At 42.6% G+C, this 12,392-nt stretch overlaps 1 protein-coding gene across 4 annotated transcripts in view; it reads left to right on the top strand.

Annotated features, from left to right (window-relative positions):
• The window catches only part of aff2 (AF4/FMR2 family, member 2), a 711,233-nt gene that overhangs the window by 196,162 nt on the left and 502,679 nt on the right, over positions 1 to 12,392 (top strand). For 3 of the 4 annotated variants that reach the window (XM_063061150.1, XM_063061152.1, XM_063061153.1), the window contains exon 3: positions 4,840 to 5,793. In XM_063061150.1, the coding sequence (XP_062917220.1) occupies positions 4,840 to 5,793 (954 nt within the window). The remainder of the gene's footprint in view (positions 1 to 4,839; positions 5,794 to 12,392) is intronic. The other variant, XM_063061151.1, reaches the window with a different exon arrangement.

Below are 12,392 nucleotides of genomic sequence, written 5' to 3'. Positions count from 1 at the left end.
GGTTTATCATTGTCCCATGTTCCGCGATACACTGACAAGCTTTGGTTTGTAGGCAGATCATTCCGTCTGTAAGTGCATTGAGATATTTACTCATTTAGAGATATGGCACAGAATAGGTCCTTCTGGCCCTTTGAGCGTGCCACCTAGCAATCGCTGACAACCCCAGTTTAAACCTAACCCAATTATGGGACAATTAACCAATTTCTTGCAAAGATTCCCCTCTTCACTTCCTTCCTTTTATCCCATGGTCCATTGTCCTCTCCTGCGCGATTCAATCTTTCTCAGCTTTCCCTTGTCACTTCCACTTATCACCTCTCAGCTTCCCACCTCAATCGCACTCTCCTGTCCTTACCTCCTATCACCCTCTTTCCCCCCAACCTAGATCTTCTCTTCACCTACCAGCTCTTATCCGCCCCACCTTTTTATCCTTTCCAGTCCTGATAAAGAGTCTCAACCAGAAATGTTGACTGTCCATTTGACTCCATAGATTTCTAATGACCAGTGAACCCACCTGGTAACTACTGATGAATTCTGGCTGTGGGAGGAAACCAGAGCATCTGGAGAAAACCCACACTTTCCCTAGGAGGATGTATAGTGTGGTTCTCTGCTGTTTTGGCCCATCCACTTTAAGGTTCGATGTGTTGTGCATTCAGAAATGCTTTTCTGCACACTACTGTTGTAACACATGGTATTTGAGTTCAGTCGCCTTCCTATCAGGTTGAGAAAGTCAGGCCATTCTCATCTGACCTCTCTCATTAACAAGGTATCTTTTGCCCACTGAACTGCTATTCACTGGATTTTTTTTTTGTTTTTTACACCATTCTCTGTAAACTCTAGAGACTGCTGTGCATTAAAACCCCAGGAGATCAGCATTTTCTGGGTACTCAAACCCACCCTGTCTGACACTACAATTATTCCACGATCAAAGTCACTTAGATCATATTCCTTCTCCATTCTGATGTCTGGTCTGAACAATAACTGAACCTCTTGACCATGCCTGCATGCTTTTATGCATTGAGCTGCTGCCATATGATTGGCTGATTAGATATTAGCATTAAAGTGGCTATTGAGTTTATATTCTTCTGAGCTTTCACAATGAGGTTAAAAGATTGTTTTAAAGGAGGCAACAACTGAATAAAAGCTTCACTCATAGAACGTAGAACAGCTCAACACAGGAACAGGCCCTACGGCCCACAGTGTTGTGCTGAATCAATTAAATGAGTAATCATTTATTGATGAGAGAATGAGCTACAAGCTGGGTGTAAAAATGAAGCTGCGTGCCCTCCCCGTATTGATACCTCAAGAACTACTGATGTATTCTGGCAATGATCGATATCTGAAGTTCAGTTATATTTTCCTTGCTAAATCAATGCCCTTGTCGGTCAAGTGGGGTGGATGGGAGAAGGAGCACAGGGACAATGGAAAGAAATTGTAGGATAGGAAAGTAAAAATTAATACTGGGACCAGTCGATATTCAAATTTATACAATGTCGCTCTGGGACTGGCTTCTCAATCTCACCCAGGAACTAAACCTTATACATGAATTCTCTTGCAATGAACCAGCATATTTTTCCCACCTGCTTCCAATTCCAGTTTTATTGTCAAAGTACATATATGTATGTTTGCGTGTACTTTTTCACTCATTCTGTTGGTTTCTTTGTTCTGCAGGAAAGCGAATCTCGTGGTATAAGATGACATATACACAATAAATTTCGATAATAAATTTACTTTGAACCTTGAATGTCATATATGTTACCTTGAGATTCATTTTCTTGCAGGTATTTACAGGAAAATGAAGAAATACAAGAGAATTTATGAAAAACTATCCCTAAACAAAGACTAACAAGCAGCCAATGTTTAAAAGGCTGAATCACGAAAATAAAAAAATAAATAATATTGAGAACATGAGTTGTTGAGCCATAGAGTACTGCAGCACAGAGTCCTTGAAAGTGAGTCTGTAGGTTTTGGAATCAGTTCAGAGTTGAGGTTGCACCTCCCTTCTAAACCTGAGAGTAAATTATCAATATTAATAAGAATAATGATAATTGTTCCTTCCCTTTTGGTAACCCTGCTTGGTTTCAGTAAGGTAGTTATCATTTTATACTTAATTCTATAAGAGATAAATGCAGAATTAGGCCTTTTGGCCCATCGTATCTGCTCTGCTATGCCATCATGCCTGATTTATTATCCCTTTCAATCCCATTCTCCTGTCTTCTCCTTATAATCTTTGACACCTTCACCAATGAAGAACCAATCAACCTCCGCTTTAAATATACCCATTGACTTGACCTCCACTGTTGCCTGTAGCAATGAGTTCCATAGATTCACCCACTCTGGTCTAAAGGTACATATTTCTATTTTGAGGCTGTGTCCTCTGGTCCAAGACACCCTCATTATAGGAAACGTCCTCTCAACGTCCACTTTATCTCAGCCTTTCAATATTTGATAAGCTTCAGTGAAATCCCCCTCATTCTTCAAAGTATCCAAGGTAGTGTGTATGGAGTGTGATATCTTAACTGTCGACAGTGATGTGCTTTACTGCTGAATGATCCATATTTGAGATGTTGCCATCCTTCTAAACTCCTTTCCTTCCCCCCACCTTTGTATTGTTGTGTCTTCCCCCTTCTTGTCTGGTGCTGATGAAGGGTCTCGGCCCGAAACATCGACTGTTTATTCATTTCCATAGATTCTGCCTGACCTACTGGGTTCCTCCAAAATTTTGTGCGTAAGTGGATAAGTGATGGTATTACTACACTCTTTGCAGAAGGTACCAGGGCTATTTGCAGCAAATATCTTCTGAGCTCTTGATGAAGGAGCATAAAAGAGCAGAAGCAGCATCTTATTGATTGCAGTGTGACAGGAATATCACATGTCCCAGAGTCGATATATATACACATTTACAGATTTGTTTTAAGTTGTTTCTTCATGGCTGATACAATTTAAGTGTCTAATGTTTTGCCCCCAAACTCCTTGTGCTTCATGTACTTTTCCCATACTTAAAAGAAGTAGAGAGAGAAAAAAAATCAAAGGCTTTTTCAAAGGGTGTTGTGTTCTGCTGTCTTTTAGCACACACACTCTTCAAAGGAAATTGTGCCTTTGGCAACTGTCCAGAGGGCTAAATGAATGACCTTCCAAGGATTAAGTTGACATATTCTGGCATTATTAGTGACTTGGTGGAGCTGGGGCGGCACCCTCGCGTACATCTGTTTCGGAGAGTTTGCCAATCCTAAATTAACCCTTTAATCTTATCTCTTATCTTAGCTAGGCTTCACTGACTGCCCATCCATAGTGTCAGGAACTCTGTCCTATGTGAGGCTTTGTGAAAGAGTTTTTTCTCTTTTGGCCACTATCTTCACTCTGGAGAATTAATAACTAGCTGACAGCTGAATGGGTGGAAATGAAGTCCTCCCCTTTCTTAATAAGGATAGGTTGAGCAAGCTTTCGAGTGAAGGAGGATGGGAGGTGATTTGATAGTGGTGTACAAGATGATAAAAGGCATTGATTAAGTGGACAGCCAGAGACTTTTTTTTCCCAGAGCAGCGTTGGCTTACTTGAGGGAGCAGAATTTTAAGGTGGTTGGAGGAAGGGGTAGAGGGAATGTCAGAGGTATGTTTTTTTTTCCACACAGAAAGTGGTGAATGTGTGGAACGCTCTGCCAGAGGTGGTGGTAAAGGTAGATACATTAAAGACATTTAGGAGACTCTAAGATAGGCACAAGGATGATAGAAAAATGGAGAGCCATGTGGGAGGGAAGGGTTAGATTGAATTTAGTAGAGATTACATGGTCGGCACAACATTATGGGCCAAAGGGCCTGTACTGTGCTCTGATATTCTATGTCCTATGTTCTATATTCCCATTGCTGGTCCAGTTGATTCACTAGGCCAGACTCATTCTAGCAATTAATCAGATTTAAACAGGCATAAACATCAAGTTCTCTAAGTTCTGTTAATCAGTCTTCTCTATTTCCCCACCCAGCCATCTTTCTATCCCTTATCCTATCAGCACTATCATCCCTTTTGTTACCCCTACCCTTCCCTCTCATTCTGCCCCTCACACATATTCTTTCTCCCTCTTGTTCCCCTCTTCACCTCCTTCCCTTTATTCCAGGGTCCACTGTCCTCTCCTGCTCATTTCCATCTCCCTCAGCCCTTCGTTGCTTCCACCCTTCCCTCCCAGCTTCTCACCTCATTCGAACTCTCCTGCCCTTACCTACCCTCTCTCTCCCCCCACCTAGATCTACCCATCACCCAGCAGCTCTTATCCACCCCACGTTTTTATCCTTTCCAGCCCTGGTGAAGAATCTCAAACTGAAATGTTGACTGTCCATTTCCTTCCATAGATGCCGCCTGGCCCACTGAGTTCAGTGTCCAGTGTTTAGTGCTTTGCAGTCAGGTTTATTAATTTTTATTGGATATTTTATGAATTCTAATCAAACTCCCTTGACTAGAACTAGAGGTCATGGTTTAAGGGTGAAAGGTAAAATGCTTAAGGGGAACATGAGGGGGAACTTCTTCACTCAGAGGGTGGTGAGTGTGTGGAACGAGTTGCCAGCAGAAGTGGTGAATGTGGGTTCGATTTCAACATTTAAGAGAAATATGGATAGGTACATGGATGTGGACGGTTTGGAATGATATGGTCTAGATGCAGATTAATGGGACTAGGCAGGGTAATAGCTTGGCATGGACTAGATGGGCTGAATGGCCTGCTTTTGTGCTGTGGTGTTCTATGAGTCCGTTTAATCATGCAATGTACAAATGTTTCCTGTTCAGAATAGCTGAAACAGGATCCACTGTAATGCAAGGATTTGCCTTTGTGCTTTTAAAATAATTATTGTCCAGTTTTGTATGCCATCTGATATCTTTCAGACCAGCAAAGGCGATGCCCTGTCCAGCCGGGTGCAGAACACGTTAGGGAACTACGACGAAATGAAAGACCTGTTAACGAACCGCTCCAACCAGAGCCACCTCGTGGGCATTCCCAAGTCGTTGATCCCGCAGACGCCCGTGGAGAAAATGGAGCAGACCTTCTTCAATGAGCCCAGAGCCAAAATGGCGCCCTCCCACCAAAGCAGCAATCACTCTTCCGCCTGCATGCCTCCTCCCTCCTCTTGCCTGTCGCTGAGTTCCTCGCTGCTACATGGGCACCCGAGTAAGAAGTCGCGGATGGACTGGTCCCGGAGTGGGCATGGTTCAGCCAGTGGGCATGGAGGGCAGTCCAACAGCCAGCCCGGTACTCAACAGGTCAGGGAGAAGCACTCCGGCACACACGAGCAAGTCCAAGACAGGTACGGCGATCTGTACAGCAGTCAGAGCGAGCTGCACAAAAGTGACCTGCAGGCCAGCCTGGATGATGGTGTGAAGTTGCAGACATCCAGTCCCAGCAACACCTCTCGCTCCAAAAGGCACAGCCACTCCAAGTCAACCGGTGGAGACCATTCGTACAAAGATGGCTGCCACATGAAGTCTCCCATTGACAATGACTCTGGTTCTTATTCTTGTGGATCTCCTGTGCCATCCACATCCCTGATCCCCGGCAGCAGTGCTCTCTCCACCCAGAACTTCCCTCCGGGACTTCACTCCAAGTCCAGCGTTCTACAGCAGAAGCCTACGGCCTATGTCAGGCCAATGGATGGGCAGGAGCAAGCCCCCATGGAGTCTCCCGAGCTCAAGCCACTAATGGAAATTGAGGACGCTTTCAGCAGCCAGGCGTTTGGCAGCCTCCTGGACACCAAGCCCAGCACGGCAAGCAACAAGTGCAAGTTACCAAAGCTGACGATACCTCAGCCAGGCGAGGTAGGTGGACACATCGATTTTTTCAGGTCTAGAAAAATAACGGGTTCCATCTTGTGCATCCTTTTCAATCAGTAGATTCTGCCTTGATGTTTTAAGGCCATGGTTGTGTGTTGTCATGCATGAAAACCTGTTTGATGTCAAAAATCAATCATGCTACATCAGAAACAGATGCACTGAAGGATTACAATGCTTCCAAGTGTGGAGTTGTGCTTAATGGACCTAAAACTGATTTGAATCTCTGGAGCTTGCTTGAAAGCTCAGAGCCTAATAGTATCCCAGGTTAGAACTGTCGAACGATTGCTTCTTCTATAACTCTTGCTCTTTCGCAGTAACAGAGGATTGTTAGAACAGGTATTGAGCGGCTCAGCCCCTTGTTTTCATCTCTCAGGTTCTGTCTCTCATCTATTCACCTCAATACACATGGCAAACTAAAAAAAAGTAGCAATTACTTTACAGATACTTGGGTGTGCTATTTGCACCGAATATACAGTGTGGCAATCTGTGCACATCCCACTCTGCGTCTGAGGTTACTTCAATTATCCTCATGGTATGACATTTTGGAACAGGATTCATTATGTGAACATTATTTCTTTGCATGTTCAGCACTTGCAGTAGAAGCCAAACTTCTGCCCCAGTTAAACTGAGCACAATTAATATAATGTATTGACTCCAGGAAGAGTGTTGGCCTTTATACAGGGTTTCCTGTTGTTTCATGGGCTTCTGTTGCGACCATAGAGAAATGCTACATGCATCTTTGGATACTTGACAAAATGAGAATTATTTAAATGATGATTATAATCAGAATAATAGTTCAAAAACTAGGGCTTTCCTCTTTGGAGTTAACGAAAATGAGAGGTCAACAAAACCATAATCAATTTTAGTATTGGGTGGTTGGAAGTAGGGTTGAGTTGCTCTCCGATTTTGGCAATTTACTTGCAAAATTGCCAAGATTGGAGAACAACTCAGCCCGACCAATACTGGTATGTTTCACATACTGGCAGTAAAGTGAATCTGATCCTGATTGATGGAGGTGTATAAGATGATAAGAGGCATTAATGGAGTTGATAGCCAGAGACTTCTTCCCAGGGCTGAAATGGCTAACACGAGGGGGCATAATTTTCAGGTGATTGGAGGAATGTCAGAAGTATGCCATCTTCTGTGTGTGTGGAATGCTCTACTAGATGTGATGGTAAAGCGGGGGTCTCCAGCCTGGGGTCCATGGGGTCCATGGCATTAAAAAAGGTTAGGAGCCCCTGTGGTAGAGGCATAATGTAATTATGTAAACGATGAAGGATATGGTAGCCTGGGTTTGTTGCAAAGTTATTTCAGTATGTTGATTTGTGGGTTAGAGTGGGGTGCCAGAGTAGGACTGGATACTGTAGGATGGTCAGCATTTAAACTTACTTACTGCCCATTAGCCCACTGGCATTTTAGGACAGCAAAGAAAGTCCTCCATCTGGCAGTGTTCATGGTTTCTTCATCTTGTCAGTAGCTTCCTCTCAGTTTTCACTATTGTCAGCCATCCAAGTCCCAAGTGGACCCTCAGGAATACCTTCATACTCAGCTGTAAAAGGATTCTTCATTACTGTTTCCATAACAATTTTGCTTTACAGTCAGGTTGTTAGCCCTGAGCTGAACCCCAAACCTGGAGGACTGGTGGACAACTCTTAGTCTGTCCGCTACGCTTAAAGCCCTGACTGCGGCCAACTCAGCTCTCCGGATCATTGAGGCACACAAACCTCTAGACCATGGGAGGAGCGCTTTAACCAAAGTGCAGCATTTACAACATCAACTGAGCAAAGCAGCCGTTCTTACTTTGGCTTCCCCCACCACCATAGACTTTCTGCCAAATTCTGCACTAAACAGCAGTTGATTGCATTAGACATCTCTTAAAGTGGTACCAGCCTCTGCTACACACTGTATCCTGCAGAAAGAGAGGCGCCACTTTAAAATATCTGTTTCTGTGAGGGTTAAACAGAATGGCTTTGTGCGTGGTAAAATGTGTCTAACCAATCTTATACAGGATGAAGAATAAAGTTCAACAGCTATAGAGAAAATGCAGTGCAGGTAGACAATAAGGTGCAAAATCTTAACGAGGTGGGTTGTGAGGTCAAGAGTCATGGAAAAGTACAGCACAGAAACAAGCCCTTTGGCCCACCTAGTCTGTATTGAACTGTTTTACCTGCCTACTCCCATCGACCCGCTCCGGGACCGGAGCCCTCCATAACCCTATCATCTATTTACCTATCCAAACTTCTCTTAAACGTTGAAATGGAGCTTGCATGTACCATTTGTGCTGGCAGCTCTTTCCACACTCTCACCACCCTCTAAGTGAAGAAGTTTCCCCTCACGTTCCCGTTAAGAGTCCAAGTTACAGTACTAGGGAACGATTAAATAGAGTTATAACAAAAGGGTAGAAACAATTTTTGAGTCAGGCAGTATGTGCTTTAGGAGATTTAAACTCAGTTAAAGAAAAAAAAATGTCCACTTTAGAATGAGATAAGGATAGATTCTTCACAATTCTTTAACCGAGAGTATTTTGGCTGTTCTGTCATTGGGCATATTTCATGCTGTTGGATGGGTTTTGTGACAACAGGGACATGGGGAGTGGGCAGCAGAATGGATTTGAGTGAGAGGATTTACTGTGATCTGTTGGATGGTTAAACAGACTCGAGGGGTCGAAATACCAATCCTTTTTTTTGTTTTCTTTTCATGCACTTGGGGAAGTGCTTAAGTTGTGAAAAGCAAGTTCTGTTTTTCCTCTGATTGTTTTCCAACCTCTGAGCCAAAGCCAAAAGCAACAATATTGGAACAGCCAACACAACTGAGCATGTTCAACACTTTATTTAGTCACATGCATTTTTATGATGTCTTTACGTATCTAGAATATAGAACGTAGAACACTACAGCACAGTACAGGCCCTTCAGCCCACAAGGTTGTGCCAACCTTATAACCTACTGTCCATCTTTCTATTATCCATGTGGTTATCTAAGGGTTTCTAACGTATTTACCTCTATCACCATCTTCGGCTGGGTGTTCCATGCACCCACAACTCTGTGTAAAAAAAAAAGACACCTCTAACATCCCCCCTGTGTTTTCCTCCAATCACCTCAAATTATACCCTCACATATGAGCCATTTCCACTCTGGGCAAAAGGCTCTGGCTGTCCACTCAATCTATGCCTCTTGTCATCTTGTACACTTTGGTCAAATCATCTCTTCTTCTCCTTTGCTCCAAAAAGAGCTTTTAATAATCAGACATTGCAGCCAACTGATTAGGCTCCAAGCAACAATGAATTGGAAGCATATTGAAAGAAAATGAAAATATGTGAAATTCTGTAACATTTTTCAAGATGTCCCAATACACTTTACAGCCAATCTAGCACTTGTGAGGTGTTGGCACTGTGGGAGTGTAAGAAATACAACTTGTTAATTTGTACTCTGTGTTCTCCCACAAATGGGAAGATAATCGTCCAATAATCTGTCATCTTTTTTTTGTGTTACTGAATGAGTGAAAAGTAAATCCCCTGCACGTCTTTAACAATAGTGAGGAAATTTATTTTTGCCCTTCTGAGAGGGCGAGGCAAGTCTCTGTTTCACATCTCATCAGCAAAATAGTTCCTCTGACAGTGAGACACTCACTCTTTGATCCAAGCTTCAGTCTAAAGTCTGTGCACAGGCGCTTAGGCAGACAGGTAAGCAGCCACATCTGGCACTATAGCGGGCTACTCTGAGGCTCTGTCTCAATGTGTGCACTTTGTTTAACTTTTTTGAAACTTCCTGATGATTGCATTTGGGGAAGTATCAAAAATTGTTCGCACAAATTTTACAGATGGACCACACTGTTCAGCTGAAGAAATGGGCAGAGATAAATCAGCTCTCCCTGTCAAATTGTCTGCTGTAATAAGCACAAGATATTCTGTAGATGTTGAAAATGCAAAGCAACACAGGTAAAGAGCTGGAAGAACTCTATGGAAAGGAATAAAGGGTCAATGTTTCAGGCCAAGGCCTTCATTAGGACTAGAAAGGAAAGGGGAGGAAGACAAAATAAGAAGATGGGTGAAGGAGTACAAACTAGATGGTAATAGGTGAATCCAGGTGGATGGGGAGGTAGGAGGCTTGGGGAGAGGGAATGAAGGTAGAAACGGGGAGCTGAAAGTTGGAAAAGGTAGAGGCCTGAAGAAGAAGGAATCTGATGGGAGAGGAGTGTGGATTAAGGGATGAAGGGAAGGAGGAGGGGACCCAGACGGATGTGATAGGCTGGCAAGGAGAAGAAGAGGAATAAGAGTGGAGCCAGTCTATGGAATTGAAAAGTAGAGGAGGGGGAAGGGAGAGAAATGACCAAAAGTTTGCAATAATGTTTTCAAATCCAGTTGCATTCAGTAAAAACCCAGTCTAAAATGAAAATTCATGAATATATCTTTTAATTCATTGGTGTCAGCTTTACAATTGGAAGTCTCACTTGGGTAAAATGATGTGGATTAACACGAGAGATAGTAAATAATCTCGTATTAACTAGTAATGAGAAATGTGTTACAGAGCATAAATGTGCTTCCTTGAAATGCTTCAGTTATCTGGATCCATCAAAATTTTGTTTGGCACAGACAGTACATTCAGTTTTCCCCTCAGAAATGGAGCACCAAGGAACAGAGGGCATCGCTTTAAGATGAGAGGGGAGAGATTTAAGAGGAACTCAAGGGGCAACCTTTTGAGACAAATGGTGGTATCTATGTGGCATATCGAAGGAAGAGAGTGAGGCAGGTGCAATAACTTCTAAAAGACAGTTGGACAGGTAAATGGATGGATAAAAGGTTATGGGCCAAATGCTGGCAAATGGGACATCTTGGTCAGCATTAACCAGATAGGCCAGGAGGCTTGATTCTGTGTTGTGTGACTTTATGAATCTACACTCCATGAGACCTAGTGGTAAATCCACTGTTTCTAGCTGTGTGGTAGAAGGCACAGGAGCCTCAGGACTCACCACCAGGTTCTAGAACAGTTACTACCCTTCAACAATCAGGCTCTTGAATAAAAGGCGATAACTGCATTCAACCACTTGCCCCATCATTGAAATGTTCGCACAACCAATGGACTCACTTTCAAGGACTCTTTGTCTCATTATTTCATGCTTTCATTATTTATTTCTATTCATTTATATTTGCATTTTCACGGTTTGGTGTCTTCTGCATTCCAGTTGATCTTTCATTGATGCTGTAGTAGTTTCTACTCTGTAGATTTGATGAGCAGGTCCGCAGGAAAATGAATCTCAGGGTTGTATGTGATAACATATATGTACTCTGATAATAAACTTTGAACTAAATGGTGCTGAATCTTGTGGTTTATGTTTTGATCAGTACCAAGTATTTGAGTGATCTTTTGACTGAGGAATCACTGTCTGCTGTTTAGTTCTGGCTTTTCTCCTTGCTTTACTTGCAGCCAGTAAAGATCGTCCCAGCAACCTTTGGTAACGGTTTATTATTATCACATGTACCGAGATACAGTGAAAATCTAGGCCTGTAGGCCATTCATGCAGATCAAATCATTAAAACAGCGCATTATGGTTTTATGAGATAAAACCATAACAGAATGCAGAATAAAGTGTTGTGGTTGCAGAGAAGGTACAGTGCAGGCAAACAATAAGGCACAAAGTCATAATAAGTTAGAAAGCAAAGTGAAGAGTCAATTTTTACCGTACTAGAGAACCGTTCCATAGTTTGGTGAGATGTTGCTTCCTGTCTGGTACTTTGAATTGTTGGAGTTGACGTGACAGGGATTCCATATCTGCTTTTGCTGCGTTGTAAATATCAGCAGGTCCATGGTAAACAGAAACATATGATCAGATATAGTGCTGTTTCTTAGAATCTAAGTCAAAATTGAGTTAATTGTCATATGCACAGGTATAAGTATGCACAGACGCAATGAAAAACTTATTTGCTGCAGCATCACATGCACAGGGCATCACATAAGCAGCAATCACAAGACAAAAGCATAAATTATATACTATCTTACAAGGAATATGACACATAGAAAATATCCATTTTAGTGCAAAATGGTCAGAGTGTTGCTAAGCTGTTGTGATTAGTGTTCTGCAGGTTGGTTCAGGAACTGAATGGTTAAAGGGAAATAGCTGTTCTTGACCCTGGTGGTGTGGGACTTCAGGCTTCCATGCTTCCTGCCCAGCTGTAGCTGTGAGAAGATGGCATGGTCCTGTTGGAGGATCTTTGATGATGGATGTGGGTGTAATGGCATTGGATTGAGTCCACTGCTCTCCCTCTGCACTGTATTCATTTCAGCATTCCTTTTCTTTCCTGCCGTCTGTACTGCAAATGGCAATGGGGTTTTGAATTCCATAACTTATCATTATTTTAGACATTCATTACAGGAAGATTTATTGGTACATGACTGTTGTTAATTGGTTCAAAACAAACCAACAATAATTTAGCAATAAAACCTCGCATATTTATTTTTTATGTTGTTGCCAAAGGTGATGAATAGTTGATTGGTGTTTAGACATTTCGACTGGTACTGCATGTTAGATAGATGGATCTCTAAGTAAACCAGAGTCCCTTACAGCTAATAGAACTCTTTGCAGTCATGAT

This window comes from Mobula hypostoma, chromosome 10 (assembly GCF_963921235.1).
Source record: "Mobula hypostoma chromosome 10, sMobHyp1.1, whole genome shotgun sequence".
In the NCBI taxonomy this organism is placed as follows: domain Eukaryota; kingdom Metazoa; phylum Chordata; class Chondrichthyes; order Myliobatiformes; family Myliobatidae; genus Mobula; species Mobula hypostoma.
Note: the sequence above shows the minus strand (reverse complement) of the source record. Positions and strands in the feature narration are given on the sequence as shown.